Below are 21479 nucleotides of genomic sequence, written 5' to 3'. Positions count from 1 at the left end.
AACAAATAAATAAAATATAAACAAAGTGTTATAATTTAACATTTCTGCTACCACCTTGCTTGCAAATAAATCACAATAAAAGAATAAATCCTCGAAATAATACTCGTATGTACTCAATTTCAACCAATAGTTTCATATTTGCTTGTGAGTAACCACATTTGTGGCTTAAGCTAGCGAAGCATAAAATCAAATTAAAGTAAAATAGCCAGTGCTCATTGCTTACAACAACTATTTAAAAACAACAAAGTGCTAATCTCAAATTGTGGACGCAAAAAGGAGCATATTAGAATAAGAATTAAGCACACAAGAAAACCAGTTGATAGTTGCTACCTAGCAGGAAATATAGTTGGTTTAAAACTAGCGCAGGGGTAGCTCTTTAAAGAGTGAAACTGGTCTAACTCTACACAATAACTCTTTTTTAGTTGTGGAGGTAGTAATTTTTCATATAAATTTATTAATTCTCATTAGAACTACCAAAATAGATCGCAGAAGCCCTGTCACACAATCGAGTCTCAACTCACTCTGCACACATTTTGTAACAGCTCTGTGATAATCATTAACTTTGTAGCTTGAAATTATCAATTAAAATTGATAGCTTACTTTTATATCGCAATTTGAATACTCTACAGTGGAATATACCAATTTTGAACAAAAAATTTCTATTTGAGATACAATTTGTCACAAAGATATCAATCTTATAAAAGTTCTATAACGATTTTCGGATGGACTATTTCATTTGATCAGTGATATTGCTTTGTAATTGGGCTAAATATAATTTTGGCTATTTTGCCTAGTATGAAACTGGAATAATACATAGATATGACATCAGACCGCCTGGGCTTCGATACTTAAAAGAATATCAGCTGATTGTATGGAATAAAATTCGTTGGCTGACTAGTTGCACTAGTGGTTCATAAGTGACTAGTAACTAGTTCATATCACTGCGGGGTATATCCAAAAAATTTTGCCTAAAAATGGCAAAATACCCTGTGGCATTATTCTAAGAAGCTATATTAATATGTTGTTCAAATTCTCTAGGGATATTTCTGCTTATTAAAATGTCTGTGGTCTGGAGAGCAAAATTTCGCAAGCGGTCAAGGCGTACACATATATCCACACACTTACAAAAAAACATACCAGAGTACATAGCCATGTATGTATGTATGTGTAAAGGAAGGCAAGCACATTTCCTTTTGTGATGAGTAGCATAGTTTTCGGTAGCCAATTTTCCAAAATTTTCAACAAATTTCTTTAGTTTCCGCAGAATACTTGAACCACTATTACACAGACAGACACACATATACGCAAATACAAAACGACAACTATCTCCTCGCTAAAAGAGAATTCTTGCTTGGAAATTGTATTGTTGCTTACCGAGCTGGAAATTATGTGGTTTGTATGTATGGCATGTAGGTATGTATGATGCATATGTAGGTAAAATGACTTTTATTGCTCGCTTGGAATTGCTGTTGTGTTGTTGTTGTTTGCGGCAGCAGTCATGGTCGTGCTGGTGTTGCAGCAAAATAACCACAACTAACCACACATTAAAGCAGAACTCATGCGAGCATGTAACAATTATATCTGTACACCAAATACACACAGACGCATACTAGCATTCGCTTCCATATAGTTGTGGTAAGAAAGGACCATCAATTTTATTAGTAGTTTTGAAAAAGTTAAAAAGAATTATATAAAATAATTAATTATAGTTAATTTTCTTCTAAAATTTTTATTTTTGTACAATGCTAAGTGAAAGTAAAAAATCTGTTCTTATTTAGCTGCACATGGTTGTAAGCTTGGTCTCAGCTGACTTCAAAATTTTTAAGAATTGATGCAATTTGGACAAAGAAAAAGTGAGAGGTAGAGTATAGTAGAGCCACAGCCAGCAATGTGTGTGACTACTGCAATTGTTTGTCTTAAAGTAAGCGGCTTGCAAATAAATGTGATTAAATGCTAAACATAGCATTCGGTAAGGGCGCCTATTGCATCTTACACTGATGTTATGTCTCTTGTCAAAAATGTATAGCATGTTAAGGTGATAAAAAATCTTTCTTCAATGCTACCTAGTTTAGTTTTACACAATTTATATTAGGTTTAGTATTGTGAATGGCTCCAATTTAAAATAATTGTCAAAACATTTTGTCTATTTAACTTTAAAATATTGATTTTAAAAATGTAAAAAATAGGGGTTTGTAAAATGCCAATTGACGCGACAAGAGAAATTTCCGCAGTAAAGAAAGAAACGAAACGCATATGTCTGAAAACATGTTGTAAGTTTAAACAGCTGGTTAAGTTTGTTCGATTCCCCACTCTCTAACGCTTGGCTTATCGAGGAGAGTCAATATGAATTTCGATTAGTAAATTAAAAGCCAGCGTATATGTGGGCACATTTTCAGAAAGCGTTCAAAAAGGTAGTTTTAGGTTTAGCAGCATGGGAGGATAATGATTTTCTGTGACTTAGAAGATCGATACGAAAGAAATTGAAAGGACTTTAATATTGGTTCACTATGGCTCAGCTACGCCAAAGCAGCGTTCCGTTTTTAAAAGAAATTAACATAGCAATCACTTTATAGATTATGTATATCCTCAACGGATTAGGTGATATTGGTTTAAAAACCAGACTTTTTAGAAAAATTATTCGATTATACGTGTGGTTTTCAATAAGGCGAAGGAGTTAGTTCTTATGAACAGACTTGCTTCGGAATAACGTTTGCAAATCGTGCAAAATTATTACCAAAATAATGGTTCGGTTCGAAAGACAAATTACGTTCAGCGATGAAGCCACATTTGGTAGTTAAATGGTTACCTAAAAACCACATGTCTGAAAAATACACCTTTTAATACACCTCCGTTGATAATTCATTAGTTCAACTTCATCTAGACTTGACACTCTTGCGAGTTTTTTCGAGCTATTAATTTTTCACCAAACTAATGGAAGTGGTAAGCGGATATAACAATATACTACATTGGTATCTTAATTGTGGTTATTAATTGATGTAAAAGGGCAATATTAAGTTGACAAATGGAAATATGTATATCTTTCACAAAAATGGCGGATAAAGCAAACGATCGCAGTACTTAAGGATAAGGTTATTATCCACCTGATATTAGCCGATCTCAGATCATATTCCCAAGAGAATTACATAACTACTTAGCTATTTGTTTCATTAACGAGGTTAAGATTTACAATCATCATCTTAATAAATAAAAACTTTCAACAAATCACCTTTAAATTAAAAATAATAATAACTAAAAATATTTCAATATCAGAGTTCAAGGATCATTACAGAAATATATTCGTGTGATTTGTCTAGAGATGATAAAACTTCCATTGATTTCGATCATATTCTGATGATGCGTTAGAGAGCTACTGTTATTATGCGTCTTTTTCAGTATACGCCACTCATTTGAAGCACAAACAATAATATTTTTTTTTCACTCAAATATGTCCAGCTTTGTGCCTGAAAAAGTGTTTTTGCACTTTACTTTAATACGAAGAAAACCTCATCCGAAAGTCGTCGTCTTGGTGGAAGCTTATTTGGAACATGAATTAGCGGAGCGAATGTGACAAAAATGGTTTGCACGTTTAAAAAAAGCTAATTTTTAATTGGAAAACAAAGAACGTTCTGGGAGGTTTGAAAATGAGAAATTGAACGCATTACTCTATGAGGATTGTTTCCAAATATAAGAAAAGCTCGCAGAATATTTGGAAGTCACTCAACAGCCATTTCAAAACATTTAAAAGCAGCCGCAGCAGGATACATTCAAAAGCAAGGAAATTTGGTCTCATGAATTGAAACCAAAAGACGTTATAAGACGATTTTGCAAGAAATGTTGCTGAAACGCTAAAAAAAGAAGACGCTTTTGCATCGAATTGTGACTGGTGAAGGATCCATATGATAACCTAAAATACAAAAAAATTTATATGAAACCTGGTCAACCCGCCAAATCAAAGGCAAAGCCGAATATTCATAACGCCAACGTGTGCCGTATGATGAGCTTATGAAACTGGCCATTTACGAGGAACGCCACGGACAACAACTCATCAAACTGAAACGAGCGATTACAGAAAAACACCCGAAATTTGCGACTAGACACTAGGCAATAATTTTCAATTACAACAACGCTCGACCATATGCTGCCGGATCGGTTAAAAATTATTTAAAAAACGGCGGTTGGGAAGTTTTTTCTCAGCCACAATATAGCCCAGACCTTGCCTCTTCTAACTGATATTTGTTCCAGTCGATACAGAACCTCCGCAATGGAATATGGTTCACATCAGAAGAGGTTCTCAAAAATTGGTCCAAAAATATCAGAAAATGATGGAAAAACAGTGTAGCCTCAGATGAACGATTCTCTAAATAATACGATTGTACATGTTTTTTTTTTAATCAACGTTAAAACCGACGCTATAATACCCCTCACAAACACCAATGTTCCTTACCATAACTTGATTCCTACCTAATTTCACGAAGATACAAATGAAAGAGTTATACATACAAGCATGTGTAAAATTTAAGATCAATCTTGAAAACTGAGGGACTAGTTCGCGTATACACAGACAGATGGACATGGCTAAATCAACTCAGATCATCATGCTCATTTATGTATATATTTTATAGGGTTTCCGACGTTTCCTTCTGGGTGTTACAAACTTCGACGCAAACTTAATGTCCCTTTTTCAGGGTATAAAAAAACTAATGAATACGACTTCATGTCAAATTTTCCTTTCCGTTTCCAAATTCTTTTAACTTTGCAAACCCCACTGGCATGCGGGGACACATGTAGGTATGTTTATAATAAAGATTTAAATATTCGTATGAATATATATATGTATGTCTGCGTCATAGCACCTTTTTCAATTTTGTAGGGAATTCAAAAGAAAATGCCGCAGCTGCACTTACGCCGGAACCATAAAATTTCAATTAAACGCAGCTCATTCACTCGATTAATTGACAAACTTCGGCAGGCAGTCAACGTGACGCTCACGGCAGTCAAAAGGGCAAACAAGCCACAAATAAGGACAATGTTTAAGCGCTTCGCTTTCAATTTCACACACATTACCGACAAACACACACATATGTGTGTAACTTATATGGCAAGCGACAATTTAGAGAATAAATTTACCTCAGTTTATAGCGTAATCTTGAATGCGTGAAAGTTGAACGGAAACTGGCGAGGGGGAGAATGCTAAGGCGAGCGGAACTGTGCGAAAGAAAGTAAACGCATGTGAATGTGGTAATAAAGGTGTGTTGGTGTGGGTATTGTAAAGTTTATTGGCACACATACCGCGCATACTTACACATACATGAATACGCACACACACATACATGAAAATGTATGTCGTTTGTGTGTGCACACAATGTATATTTGCGCAGATAACTTGCAGCCAGACACAATTTTCATTGAAAAATTACTTCAAATATATGGAAAACTTGCAAAGCTGTTGACTGCTCATTTATATGCAAAAAAAAAATTCAGCATGTATGAGTGTGTGTGTGTATGCATGTGAATTTCGAATGAATGAGTGTACGCGCGCAATCTTATCGCCAACATCCGCTTTCCTTCCGTTGGTGCGCTGTTGTTCGCTTTTTCGTTTTTCTCTACACATTTTCACGTGCATGTGTTTATGCGCCGGAAAGCAGACTAAAAACACGCGGAACAAGTTACGGCGACATTGTCATTTCAATATCGTAATAAATGAGCATGCACACCTACATACATACAACAAAAAAATAGATATACATGTGTATAAGTGCGCTGCTGACATTGTGTCTGTTGGCGGCTCTTAGGCCGGATATTTTATGCGTTGGTGCTTGTGTGTTTACAAAGTGTTTGATAATCGCTTTTCGCTGCAGAACAATGCGCGCTGCAAGAAGGGGTTGCCAATTCGTTGAGAATTATTTAATAAATATTTTAGAAAAAAGAGTCGGAAAAACATAAGGATCGACAGTTAAAAGTATTGAGCAAATGAAATCTTTCGTATGCACAAATATAAATAGAAAGGGTTCTTATTTGCCTTCTTCTTGTATGTTGCAGAATATCAAGTGAAGATTTAATTTGAAAAGAGGCATTTCAAAATATAGTTAACTGCTCGAATGAAAACAATAGTTAATTTCAATGAAGAGCGTTGCATGACAGCCGGATTACCAAATTTTCAACTGCTTGCGCCACAATGTAGGCTACAGTTTCTATTTTATGGAGGCACATTTCGTTTCTTGCATATTTTCAGGTTTTTTAAATTAAAGCCATATCCAAAGTGTATATTTATTTTACAAACAGAGAACAGAAACAGAGAAAATATCGCGCCAATCTAGGCAACGCTTTATATGTTTATGTTTTTATTTTTTCAAAGACTTGATCCATGCTAAAAACCTTTTTTGGACTCTGTTATTGTTGGTGTAAATTGTATTTTAATTTAGTTTAATCAAATACTAGTTAATATAAACCTAGTGTTCTAGCACTGGTGCAACAAAAGGCGTTTAAAAAAATTTTCCAATAATGATTTGATTTATTTTAAGGATAAGAGCTCGGACCCTACGAGTTTACATAATCACTCTTATCTTAAAAGTCTGTCTTGAGAACAAAAACATATTAATATGGTCCCTGGCTGTTGTTTGCGCATTTTTCGTAGAGAAACTCATCTTTGGGACTGGCTTCATAGCTAAGTTGGAGGTAATCTTTCAACCACAACAATAAAAATTACAAAACTGTTGAATTTAGAACTAATAACGAGATATATGGTACATCCTATTCAGACAAATATGTTTTTAATTTTAAAATGCTAAATTTTAAGTTCAAAAATGGATTCGAAATATTAAAAAAAAAAAACTGGATAGAATTATTAGTAAACTAAAAACTTTCAATATCAATATAATCTGAGATATATTTTGTAAAAAATTTTTAATTTGGAAAAAAATTTGACTTAATTTTGAGCCTACCTTTCATATTATTTCAATCATCCTGCGCTGGCAACTCTACATCGATTCCGCTTACATACAGCTCTTGTGCCGAAACGCACCACTAATTTAGTTTTTTTGTTGTTGTAGCTCATTATTTCCATTCACATGTGTGCGTTTAAATTATTTAGCAGTGGCTTGTTAGAAAACGTTTACTAAAACGGCGTTTAAATGGGCCATTTTGAGTGGCATGTGCCTAGAAGAGTATAAAGGATGTATGAGCACAAATATTTATACCGTAATCCACTATATAAGGCTCAGCTATTGGTAATCATAAATTAGGCGACTGTTTAAATTTGCTTACGGAACGAGTGGCTGACAATTGAAAGCAACAAGAATATAGAGAAAGAAAATTATCTTTAGATTTGCAATAAAGTTTAAATTTCGACTATAGCTAAAGAAATCTACCTGATGCTTTGACTATTTACATATAACATGTCCATATTCGGCATATGGAGGCTAGAAAAGTTATAAGATGAAGAGACCACACCTACTTTAATTTGATCTTAATCGTATCTCCCTATTGAGAAAACCTTTAAATAATTCTGATATTAATTGTTCTAGTCATTGCGAGAACATAAAAATGCTTTCGTATCGACAGTTTAACAATTTAATCGCACTGTGAAAGTTATTATTTATTTAAAATAGGTTACATTACAGTCAATCTAGCATTTGGTGTGACCAACCAGTGCATGTATAGATGTTTCGGCTGAATCACATATTCACCGATAAGACAATACAAGTTTGTCATTGAATTGTTGAATGAAAAATTTTAATTAAAACCGACAGACATACAGAAAAGTTTCGTATATGCATCAGCGAACATGTTAGCACCACTAGCAGTCTATTGCTGGTATAGTTTGTTTGATTCTCTACTCTTTTACCCTTAGCGAACCGAAAATTGCTATTATGAAAATAAAAACGTTTCTTTAAAAAATAAAAAATAAAATATTTAGCGGCTTATTTCATTTTTTATTTTTTTAAAAATTGACTACAAATATAATTTTTTACACCTAACATATTATTACAAATTAATTATATAATATTGACATTATTTTTTTTTGCTTAAGTCCATAGGAATATTATAATTAAATCAAATATTTATCGGATATAATATACTATTGACACATGCGACATACATTAATGCATATGTGTGTGTCTTTTCGCAGTTAGAATATTTTTTGCTTTTATATTGTTTTTTGATTCAAGGTTAATGGTTTTCTGATGACCTCAGTAAACACACATAATCAAATTTCATAAGTCCATAATAGATTTTTTATACACATATTGTTGGAAATTCAGAATAAAAGAAGCTCTCTGAACATTTTGCTTTGTTAATGAACCGCTTTAATGCTTGTCATTCTTTGACAAACAATAAACAGATTGTCATGCATTGTGTTTATATAAACATAAAATATTGACATTATCACTTAATGTGGTATGAATTAAAAAAGTATTTTTATTGCACGTTTCGTAATTGGTTGGTTACATATGTAGTAAAAAAATATAAATTGTTAACATTATTTCCATTGAATAGTGACAGTTAGTGGATTAATGGTTAGGAAACAAACAAATCAATTATAAAGGGTGATCCAAGTAGAGGTACTTAACTTAATAGCCTCGTTTTGACAGATCACAGGTGAGTAGTCTCAAGCTGTCATATTATTTTTTTTTCTCACCCTATACTTGAATGAGTATGTTAATAAACAAAATGGTCGAATTTGGTCTGATTATAATCCACAAGCCAATCATTGTTTGATATGCTTTGTGGATTGAGGAAATCATTGGTTTATATTTCTTCAAAAATTAAGCAGACCATACTGTTACCGTCAATGATGAAGGCTATAGAGCCATGGTTTGGTTCCAACAAGACGGCGCTACATGCCATACAGTCAACGAAACAATCAATTTATTGAAAAAACTTTTGGTGAGCGCATTAACCGCTAAAAATGACGCCTTGGAAGAGAATATTCGGCGCTGACATACGTCATCAATTGCTGCTAAACGAGGTCGAAAATTGGGCTTCTCAGCTGTAATTTATTTGAAGCAGCCATGACGGTCAATTGCCTGAAACCCTTTTTAAAGTATAACGGCAAATCCTTATGTATAGAATAAAGGTTAATTCGTGTCTATTACATTAAACTATATGAGTTTCATTTCTTCTTGCAAACACAGCTCTAAAAAACTCCCTATATAATATTCATAGAACTTTAGAAATCTGATTAGCCCTAAGAACTGATGAACCAACAAGTTAGCTGGTGAAGTACAAAAAAGTAGACTTTAAAATAGACAAAAGATTATTAACTTTGAACAAAATATATAACTCACTTGTCACTTGCTTTACGGTATTTCGAATCAAAATAAATTATATATTTTGATATAAAATCCCAGCGTCACAATTTTTTTCACATACATTTAACTTAGTCTTAGGAATGACATTGTGGGTTCTAGTCGCTTCAAAAGTTCTCAATATGGAAGGACTAAATGCTTATAGCTAATATTTTCATGATTTTCGCAAAGAAACTCATCTTTGGGACCGTGAAATGGTATCAAGAGCCACTTCGTTACATCAACTGAAATAAGATGAGGTTTGTACTGTGACCTAGGGTCTATTGTGCCCTCATTACATGACACATGCAAGTTGTCATCTTTCAACTACAGTGATTCAAATGACAACGCTCTAAAATTTGTTGCAGAAGTTGGTTAAAAAATCCACTTAAAGGGGTGTTCTTTTCTAATGGTAAGAAACGTATATCTCGCCTTAGGATTGAAAAGTTTAGCACAAAATTTAATATAATTGGATATTTTAAACGAAAATTACTTTCATTTTTAATAATTTTTTTAACAAATTAGTACAAACATTTCTACACAACTCCAAAAACTATTCCACTATAATTAAAATACTCTCTTTTAGCTGTAGTAATATTTACTTTGTAGAAATAACTCTCAACTGTTCAGCTTTTTCTTATTTAACCTGGAAAGGCTTGTGGGCATCAACCAGAAACCGTTATATGAACTCATATTTTGGGTTGACAGATGAATGCCCGTTGACAGGCAAAAGAGAAAACATAAAAGAATAAATAAAAGAAAAAACAAAAGCGAGTAACACTAACAAAGCTAAAACAAAAAGTTGACAATAAAAGATTGTCAACAACAATCAAACCTACGCTGTTGAGTTGAAAACAATAGAACCAACCGGAATTGCAATTGCAAAGACAATAACAACATTGATTGCAAAAGCTGTGAGGAATGATATTTCTATCCAACGACACACAAATATTATTTAACTCAAACTTCTATTTCCATTTTTACTCGCAAATCAAAACAGCGTGCTGTGCCTCCTATGCATAGGCACAACAGCGTTGCCTACAAATATATGGCACACCTCTAAGCCACATCAGTACTACCTCACTATTGCCGCGTTTGCTGTGCCTATTGCTTTGTTTTTCTTCATTTTCGGATTCTGTCCACATTCGCGCATCGTCTCTATCGTTCTTGCCCTCAAAGTGATTTGGAAAATTTTAGCATGAATATCACAAATGTCACACTCCATGAACGTTTCACAGTCAACTGACAGGCGTTGAGTCGCTAGAAAAAGTTATTGGAGTATGAAAATGTTGTTTGGCTTGGCTGACGGCTACTGCTGTAAAATATTATATTTACCGCCATTTTTTGGTATTGGTGTTTTTAGTTATGAAAGTTGAAATGGTAGGGCGCTTACCGAAAAATTTGGACAGAATTGGACTTGCAAGTAATAGTTATACATATGTATATCTTCGGTTTTCATCCCATATTAATCTCTTTCCGCTTGCTAACTCGTCAAGTTTGAAAACAGGAAATATTCGCAAGCAAGGAGACCGAGATTACGTGCTATCCAGAAGTACCACAACAACCTGTCGTCAAGCAAAGCGTTCAATATTCGCTAAATAGATAATGAAGAGAGACGAAACCTCTCACATATATATTGTATATATATATAATTTCAACGGTTAGTCTTTAATCACTAACCTTGTATACAAGATCAATATACTACATAGGTAGAATTAATGTCATGTTTGTAAGTACTTACCTATTCGCCGCTTCAATACTACCTCGAATTCTGCAGAAAAATTTCCACAACAAGCACTTTAATTCATTACCCCTTAATTTCAGTATTCATTTGTATAAAGCGAATTTTAAATAGCGAGTGAGATACAGAAGTTCGCGTGTTCCAGTAACGTAATCGGAAATTTCGACTTCCGTTTTGGGAATCACCAACATTTCCGGTACAAAAACAAATATTCGCTGTAATAAGTTTAAGCAATTTGAAATTTATAGCGGAAAATACATTTGAACTACACCAGGCGAATACCACAAAAAAGTGTACATTGTATGTATGGATGTATAAAATACAAAAAAAAATGTTTAGATCGTATGAAAAAACTGTAATGAAAAAGTTAAAGTAGCATAGTCTTGGAGGGTTTGTTTTGTATTGATAAGCTTCTCTTGCAAACTTACAAGTCAAATTTAAAACAACTGATGAATTTGTTTATCAGATATGTTCATATAGGTAAAATCGAAATTTTGAGGTAACCCAGAATAATAAATGTGTTGAAAGGATCCTAATGAATGCACTCAATAAAATAACAAATACTTGTTGATATGTGAAAGGAATACCCAGTTCTCATAGAAAGTAAAGGATTTGGAGACTTACTATACCTATCTAACTTAAACATACAGCATGTTCAACTAGAAATCAATCGGCTTAGGTCACTAAAAAAATAAATGGTAACTATAAGTCCTTAAAATTAGAAAATAATTATCTATTGCTCTGAAGTAAAAAAATTTCGTGGCACGAGGTTTTTTAACGCATTTTCGTTCGGAAAAGATTAAAATTATTCCCATAAAGAAATCAAGTGTATGTTATCATTTAATATCTATCTACTTCATATTTAATTTCTATATATTTTGATACGAAACTTGTATTTTAGAATTAAAAAGTTCGTTCATATATATACAAACAGCTTCCTTTAATCACTTAACCGCTTTAAAGGTTCAAGATTGAAACATTCAATTAACTTAAAACCAACACGAATAAAGTTCAATTCCAGTGATTGACTTTTATAGCCTTGTGTGTTTATCCAAGCAAGAAATCGTCACCACATCCGTTGCCAAGCAACATATCTTTGACACATTTGACAGCTAGCATTGCATTACCAGTGGAAGAAGTGGAAAATCAAAGATACTTGTACAAAGAAAAAGTGGAGAAAAAAAAGCGAATGAATAACAAAAAGCAACACTCCGGCAAGTGTCAATGGAATTTCTTGTTATTGTACAGTGGTTTTGTTTTTATTACGTCTTCCACAGCAAGCTTCCTTGCTAGCTTTATTCTGCTGCCCATGTTGGCAACAGTTTTATTGCATTCTCCTGCTGATTGTTGGTGTCAGCAATGTCACTTGACACCCGCAAACTGTGGGGAAAAACTAGACGACATGAAAAAAGAGCGATAGGGCCGGATTAAACATCAACCGTGTGGTGTGGTGTGGGAGGGTTTCCCTTATGTGATTGCGTGCATTTGATTTGCTTATTTGAACTCTTCGCTGCGCTGTACTCTTACCGCTTTTTGGGGTTTTTAAGAAAATCAAAGTCATTGTCAGTTTCGCGTAATGGTTCCCAGGGTTAGCACTAACTGATTTTGCTGGTATTTAAATGCCTATGTGTAGATATATATATATGTTTATGTATATGTATATGTAGACGCTATGTGTATGTTAGTGTTCACTCGTATGTAGTAATTCTCGTGAGACAGTTAAGCCGGGCGAGCTGACAAGCAACTCCAGCTTTCATCGAATTGAAGCATTTGACTGCGTAGGCGTGCCAGACATCGAACGACATGACATGACATGACAAGGCAACATTAAGAAGTGACAAACGTCAAGCAAAGAGATGACTAGGCGATACAATTGCTGTTAGACATGTGATGAAAATATCCAATTTTTATTAAATATTTCCAGATTGAATCTGATTTTTGTGAGTTTAAAGGCTTATGAAAAGTTGAGAGGTAAAATACGAGGTAACAGAATTCTGTAAAATTAGTCATTGACAACCAATTGCTGCCTCTGAAAATTTTTATATAAATATTTTTAACCCTGCTACTATGTAGGGGTCATTTGATGACATGTGTTTAACATTATCTAATTTCTTTTTGTGTTGGAAAGTATTCGAAAGTTCTTACTACTCAGTGCATAAATTGTTGATATAAATTGAATTCAAGTAATTTGAAAGGGTAATTTTTTATTACAAGTGTACACATATTCTGTTGGGGTCATATTATGACGCTTTATCATTTTTGCAAAACTGATAATAAGTATATAATTATATGTATATTTTTTTGAAATTATTCATCTACGTATGAGGTAAGATATTATAAACTACAAGTGAGAATCAAGTGTCAGTGTTTTTTGCAACATATGACTCGTAATTATTATACTGTTATGATTGAAAAAGTTAACAAAGTGTACGTCATAATTTTGATTTTGTTGCCAATGCCTTGGCAAGCGTTTACCGTAATAACGATTGTGTTCAGTAACAATGAAACGAAATCGTGATGGTAACTTTGAACTGGAGGACGACGAAGGTATATCCTCAGAACAATTAATTTCCAGTGGCGTAGAGGACGTAAGTGCAATGACTTTAACTAACGTCACGGCATTTCTTGATAAAGACCGTCTGATAAGGAGGATAACAACAGCACCTCTACAATCTCATAGTCGTGCAGGAAGAAAAAAATTTAATTCGAACAAAAACTCGAGTTACTTCTTATGCTATTCATCGTATATCGCAAATTCATGATACTTTTGATTTATGCCTTGCCGAAGCCATGAAAAGACATATAATTTGCAAGCAATTTGCAAGGAAACGCGTCTTCGAATGTTTTCAAGCAATAGTTGAAATGGAGTTCGATGCCTCCCTGGGGCTTCTTATACTTATTGGCAATTATTTACATTATTATTATTGTGTTCTATTATCTGTTATAATTACATATGGTATAATGAACATATTGTGCTTTTAGGAGTTTACCACATACGTTACGGTCAAAGTCCAAATGCTCTATGGGACAAATTTCATGGACGTCGTTTTTTGAGAGCAATCACGTCTTCGGAGTGATTTAGCATTTGATGATAGGCAAAGCAGAAGATCAGAAGAGAGGGGAAATAAAATTGATCCTATTCGCAAATTTTATGAGCAATGGATTCAAAACATGCAACTACTTTACGTTCCAAATGCTAATATAACAATTGACATACAACTTATTTCTTTACTATAAACGTTTTTTACCGATTCATGCTATAACAAACCAATTGCGGATGCTTTCTTTTTACCCAAGTAAATTTTTTTTCACGAAAAAGAAACGGCTGTAATGTATGTGTCAAAAAAATACAGAATGGTTTATTTGCTTAGCACTTTTCACCATGACAGTAATATTTTGCAAGATCATCAAAACAAAATTCCCGAAAATAATTGAATACTACAACTCGACAAAAGGCGGAGTCCACACAATGGACCAAATAGCGCGTACATATTCGTGTAAACGAAAAACCAATCGGTGGTCAGTTGCCCTGTTCTCTGATTTACTAAATATTGCTGCTACCAATGCTTTTATAATATGTACTGAAGCAAATTCTGAATGGCAGAAAAATAAACTGTACAAAGGCGCTTATTTTTAGTACAGCTCGGAGAAGATTTAGCTCAAGAGAATATCAAGATGCGTAGTCGGCTTTCTCGAGCAGAAGAAATTTTTGATGTACTGTTCGGATGTGAAACGTATTACATGCGCGTGAGGCAAAGCTTCTGATTGATCCGGTAGTTTTTCGGTTGCTGTTGTCAGTCGCATTCTCCATTAATGTCTTCATAGAAGCCCAAAATATAACGCGCTTTTCGGATCATACCAAATACAGATTTGGCTGGTTGGTCAGATTTCGCATATGATTTTTTTCATTTTAGGTTATCGTATTGGATCTATTTTTCATAACTAGTCACAATCCGATGCAAAAACAACTTTTATTTGTAACGTTCAAGCAATATTTTTGGCGTGCAAAATCGTCTTTCAGCTTATCTTGGCTTCAATATATATCTGACCCAATTTTCTCATTTTTGAATGTATCCGGCAGCATTGAAATGTTTTGAAATTAACGTTTACCGTCTTCCAAGTCAAAATAATCACTTTTGAAATATTGTAACAGTGGAATAATATTTAAGGTACACCATCTCTTGGCGTAACGCGCGAATATAGTTATGGACCCAATAGATAAATTTCACTCGCTATACTTTATTATTTACGTATTACGACTTTACTCGAATAAACTGTTTCTGCTTTTCGTTCTACTTGGCATCTGTTGTGCTATGCTGAATATAAGTTTTACGATTTTGATTTGACTGTGAGACAGTTCCGTTTTTGGTGAAGTAAAAGCTCTCAGAATATTACCTCAATTGAGGCTATTTATATTTACTACGGAGATAGCCGATATTCGTTCTTTTCTACTACCATCGAAGTCAACCAAATTCAACCGACTCAAGATCACATTAAACACTTTTGCTCCACACAAAATATTAATATTATATTTCGTGTTTTCAACATCGCGTTACAAGTAGGTACGTACAAAAATACAAGAAGATAAATTATTATGTGATAATAATAGTATTCAAAATATGAGCTTGAGTTGAAATCATTTATATTTGCAGTAAGTAGATTTGGAATGAGGATCCTCCGCTTTGTAGCCAAAGTAGCCAATGTTCTTCAGATCTTGCATTAGAATCGGTGATAATTTGATGGCGTTGTAGATCGCTTTCTCCAACTCAGCGTATTGATTATGGGATTCGAAGGGCATATGTTCAAAGCTGCACATCAGCACGTTGCCACGTTCATTGCCGAGAGCAAGCGATCGGCCGCATAAGCTCAATCTACGTTTAGAAGATGTTTTAGGTATGAACTACAGATGTAAGCAAAAACTAAATTTTTAAACTTGATAAGAATGTTTTAAGAAAATGTAGTATTTAAATCAATAGAGCTATTATTCTCGATTTGACAAATTAAATTCTATTTGTGTTTCTAAGAGCGATTTCTGACAAAAGAAATTGTTTTGAATTGCCATTTATATATGTATGTATGTATTTGTACATAAAGAGCTTATAACAAAACTCAAACCCTCTCTAATTTTATTGAACTTTATATAAACAAAAGGAAAATCTATGGTATGAACTTATTAGGAAGCTCGTAAATTGAAGCATAAGCGACCGAAATTTCATCGAAAAAGGCTATATTAAAAATAACTGAGCTCTAAGTGGGTTTGATCCCAGCAAAGATTAGACAAATATATTTTTATACTAGTTAGTGATAATTGGCTATCAATGGTAAACTTAGTGTTAGTCACAGAATATATTAGCCAACAGGAGGGTTAGAACATGTGAGACACACCCACAATTGAAGATGAGATTTAATAAGAAAAAAACCTTATCTTCGGCGCATTTGCTACAGCTCTAATAATATGTAATACTCGTATAACTTAATCTGAAAACCTAACCGTTTAACGGCTTGCATCCAACGGAAAACGTTTTGTAAGTTCTTCTTAGCCATGTTGTTTGTTATTAGCACCCTTCAAGTCGAATAAAGGCTACTTAATAAAAAATCGATATTATATGAAGATCTTTATCTTTATTTAGATCGATCAGTTTATATGGCAGATATATCCTATATTGGTCCGATCTGAACTATATGTTCGAAATATGTATCTAATCAAAGTTTTCGATACAAGAACTGGATTTAGGGTCGATGTTTGTATGACAGCTCTAGTGGTCCTATATCGATGGTTCCGACGTATAAGTAACTTCTTGGGAAGAAAATGACGTGTGCATAACTTCTGATTGATATCCTAAAAACTAAGGGACTAGTTGGCGTATGTACAGACTGTACTCAGCTCGCTGATCATTTATATATACACATATATATTTATACATATTATAGGGTCTCCGACGATTCCTTCTGGAAGTTACAAACTTCGTGGCTATACTATCTTAGAATAGTGTAACCATCGGGTGTTGAAGGTATTGTAATATATCTATATTCTTTTGTTAATTAAAATATTACTCACTTTGCTAATGTATGAAATGAAGAGTCAATATTTGTGGTTGATATGGGGCTCAATAAATTTCGTCGTAAGTCCCATATGTCAATAGTTTCGCGATTGACAGCAATTACAACCGTTGAATGAGTGCGACTCCACATGGCACAATGAACTGGCATATATCGGTCGCAAAGTGTTATTAGAGGCTGAAAAATACCCTCAAGCCAAATGCGAATGGTCCTGGAAATAAACAAAAAATTCAAAACTATAAAAAGAATATAAAAATTTATAAAAAAAAAAAAATAAATAAAAAATTATAAAAACTATAAGCATCCCTTTTTAGTTAGCTATGTTTACAAAAAGCATAAAAATACTCAATTTTCGCTTTATCTTTAGTGCTTTCGTATATAGTCTATGAACTGAAAATTAAGTCCCCTAGGTTCCTAGTCCCCTAGGCCCTGATTTAATTTACAAAAAATTCCGAATCAGAGTTATAAAATCGCCCAAAAATTCAAAGAGAAATATACCTGAAAGAATTCATGAAGAAAGACTGTTTATAAGGGCGAAGTAGATGAACATGATTATATATCTCAATGTCTTTGCTTTGAACACGGCCTGAAAGTGTAATATCTTGAAAATATTATCTAAAAATTTCAATTTGATCCGATAATTACTTTTTGAGTTATTCGACAAATAACAAAGAGCGTTTGGGCACTTCAAAGCGCTCGGGAGCATGTAGCTAGCGGCAGCTGCAAGAAACTTTAAATGCATTTTTCTCTAAACTAGACTTTTCGAACTAGTGACAACTGTAACTCGAAAACTGCTCAGCACATTTAATGAAATTTATACAGCTTTTAGAATACATAACAAACTCGTGCCTGATCGAAAGATTTTTTTTTTCAACAATTTCGATTTTTTAAGACCAATTAACTGTTGATTTTTCCCCAAAAATCTAGAAAAAAATTTCCTAAGGCCGCCTTTTGTTAATTTTTGATTATGTATTTATAAAATGTTTTTCATCCGATTGATTTTAGATGAATCCCCAAGGACTTATGATTCTCACCGCAAGGACCTTTTTTCGGAACTGGGTCAACACAGACAGCTATAACTTTGGAAGTTTAATTTTTCTGTTTTTTAAATTCTCTTGATTTCAAGTCAAAACATTGTATCATTATGCTGTATTACTACTTTTGTAAAATAACATGATTTAATAGCAAAAAAAAATTACTGAAAATTCTCATTCTTTCGTGCCTCTGACTACCCCTAACCCCTCAAGAGCTGAATTCAATAACAAGCGATGAAGTAAAGTTAAATATTTGCAAAATATACTCGTTTGTTCGAAAACCACACCTAATCTATTTCAAACTTCCTCTACACTCACCAATCATTACCACAGGTTAAAAACAGTTTTGGTGACCAAGGCGAGAAATCCATATGGTTAACTGATCCCTCATGTACCTTCAACATTTCCAAATAATTATGTGTGTGATTCAACGAGCACTTCTGTATGCAACCTTCGTCGGTGAGTATGTAATAGATATCGCTTTGCACGGGGTGCATAACTAGATGCAAACCACTAGCGCTACGACCCGAATTGAGCGACTTTTCTTCATTCATAATAATATTTTTGGTTTGTAAACCCTCAGGAGTGCCTTCGATACGAAGTAGCTCCATCTGACGCATACCCAACAGATACGGGCTCGGTATAATGCGAAATTTCGCTACTTTGCCATCACGAGTAAGTGCTAAAAATGGATCTGCTTCGGCAGCGTTCTCTTGTGTTTGACGGATCCATTGAATAGCTGTAACAGGTTCACAGCTCAATAGAACGCTACGCTGCGAAATCGCAACCGGCGGATAGTCTGGTTTTGTTATGTTCCGCACTTGCACTGTGCCATCGTATAGGCCAATGGCAATGAGAAAAGGTAAAAATGGTGAAAACTCAACTGTTGACACCGGCACTGGATAGTTGTAGATGCGTTCCGGGTTTTGTGGATTCTTCATACTCCAAACGCACACGTTACCATTCGGTACGGTTACTTTTGAGGCGTCGGAATAGAAACCATATGCGACGGCTATTAGATCACCATTACCATGACAAAAACTTAGAGCAGCAATAGCTTTACGCCGCTTATCCAAACCACCTTGAAATTTAGGCTGTATCAAGCGATAGAGAAGATTCAGCGAATATTTATAATCAGCATATGCGTCCATTTTAGTGGGTATATTCATGTTGCGATAACGGCGTTGTCCCTGATGATAACAATTGCTAGCCAATATACGTTCCAGTACCATGGCCGCATAGGAAAATTTTGGATTTTTTGCAATTAAATCTAAAACGCCCGGACTAAGTGAGTGGCGTTCGCCGAGTACGGTCGTCGTTTGGAGTAATTGTTGATAGGTATCGAACATTTCGAAAAATGATACATAGGCCGCTTTTTCACTGAACTTCTTAGCAATTGTACTGACAGTGCGCGGTTTCAACAGCACACCAACTGTCTGCGTTTCGGCATCGGAACGCCGACGTACTTTGCCCTTACCTATTGTTAGGTAATCATAAATGCGATTGTCATATTCGACAGCTTCGGCTTCTTCACTGCCTTTCGGTGCTGTAAAACTGTTTTGATTGTATAACACGAATTCTGGCGATTTACGCAAAACCACTTTTATAAAAGGTAACAGTTCTCTCTTGGCAAAAGTAATTTCATGATAATCATGGTAATAATGATGATTTTCGTGAAGCGAACCGCTCGACCCAATTGCTTGTATGATTTCATCCAGTGAAAGCTTCAGACCCAGACGTGTACTGGACTTCGCTTTCACTGAACTCATGCTTATTCTTCGACTATTGAAACTTTGTACGCTGGAACTTTTCGTCATTTGTTTTATAAGATCTTCGGCATAGGTCGCTATGCTGCGAAAACGGAGCGTTGATCTCGTATCCGTATCAATGAGCTTGGGTGTGACATCTATAATTCTACCACGTACATTATCCCTAAGTTCTAACGATTGGCGCCAAAGCATTGCATTTTCGATTTCTTTGCTCAGCGCGAAGTTATAAGTGACTCGCGATATGTGGCTTTTTTTCTTTTCGCCGAACTAAAAGTAGAAAATATGAAAATATGTTTTGTAGATTCGTACGTATTTCATACGGTTTTGCGCGACATTGTGTTTTGACTTTCACAATGAATAAGCGGAAATTAAATCAATCGATCTTACAAAAATTCTAAGAAAAAATGTGATGTTTTCAAAATACTTGTATGTACCATATATGATTGATTTTTTGATTTTTGTAAGTGTCACAATACGAAAAAAAAACACTCAGTTATGGAATTGAAAATAACTCAGTCAAATGGAAATAACTCTCGTACTGTCAAATTTTCTGTTTTTGAACATATAAATTAATAAAACTTGTAGGCTTACACTTAACTTATTAAAGAAAATCGTCAACTGTAAATAATGTTGTCCGACGCTGGTTGTTATTCAATATATTATCGACTACATAACTACAGGAATAGTTCAGCTTTATTTTATATTCCACACTCTCAAACAATCTTGTGTCCAGGAATGATAAAACTGTGTAAGAAGTTATATTGATGCGAAATCTTATCTTTCTAAAGCTATATAACGTACCCGATCGCAACTATACAACGCAAAAGATTACTAAAGGCAAAATATGAATTTCTTTTTAATTGTATTACAATATGTTTTTGGATCAGTTTTATCATAAACTGAATCTCAAAGAAATAAATACTTTGAAACATTTTTGGAGAAAATACCAATTCCTATTTTTTGGATAACTCTCAGTGCTTCTCCATTTTATTTAACTGCATTTACCCTTCGCAAACATTCTTTTAGCTGTAGCCACCCTTTCCAATTTTCTCCAACGAATTTTCCATTACAGAGCGACATGGTTGCATGCTGAGTTGCAGCCACCAGCGGAAATGGGTGGAAAAAAGTAAAACTTATAGCGAATCTTGCGAAAAGGAGCAATAATCGTCAAGACCGTCAGCAAACGTCAACAACCCGCTTAGAGCAACGTTAAGCCAGCTACTGGGCTGCCAAAATGCATTTTGGGAATTTCTCGCAGCTAAAGTAAACAAAATTTTGTGCGGGTTAAGCGTTGCGGATTTGCGCGTTATCGAGTGGAAAGCTTATTCAAATTCTTGTACGTTTTGTTGTTATTATTATATTCACGATTTTTTACAGTGGAGAGACAATGTTTTAAATTGCTTGCAGTAATAGTACTGCGAAATTGTGGAAAATCTTGGCAGAATTATTAATAAATGCCAAGTAAGTAATGCATTCACTTCATTCAATAGACACTACGCAAGAAAAACTCAAAAATTTTCCAATGAGAACAATTTTGCTGCAACACTCTTGCTAATGGCTTCCCGAGTATTATAGGGGTTTTGCGCCA

General features: G+C 34.2%; 1 protein-coding gene across 4 annotated transcripts in view; it reads right to left on the bottom strand.

Annotated features, from left to right (window-relative positions):
• Positions 1-20323, bottom strand: part of LOC106618372 (dynein axonemal intermediate chain 4) — a 95752-nt gene extending 75429 nt beyond the window's left edge. For 3 of the 4 annotated variants that reach the window (XR_011396729.1, XR_004977112.2, XR_004977111.2), the window contains exons 1-3: positions 20212-20323; positions 18441-20158; positions 17087-17299 (exon numbers count right to left, since the gene is read on the bottom strand). Coding sequence is in view for 1 of the 4 variants with exons in the window: in XM_014236099.3 (XP_014091574.2) it covers positions 15665-15899; positions 17087-17299; positions 18441-20158; positions 20212-20226 (2181 nt within the window). In the remaining 3 variants the exon portion in view is untranslated. Of the gene's footprint in view, positions 1-15529; positions 15900-17086; positions 17300-18440; positions 20159-20211 lie in introns of those variants that run through there. The other variant, XM_014236099.3, reaches the window with a different exon arrangement.
• Between the last annotated feature and the right edge of the window lie 1156 nt (positions 20324-21479).

Source organism: Bactrocera oleae, chromosome 5 (assembly GCF_042242935.1).
Source record: "Bactrocera oleae isolate idBacOlea1 chromosome 5, idBacOlea1, whole genome shotgun sequence".
In the NCBI taxonomy this organism is placed as follows: domain Eukaryota; kingdom Metazoa; phylum Arthropoda; class Insecta; order Diptera; family Tephritidae; genus Bactrocera; species Bactrocera oleae.
This window is presented reverse-complemented; position numbering and strand designations above follow the sequence as displayed.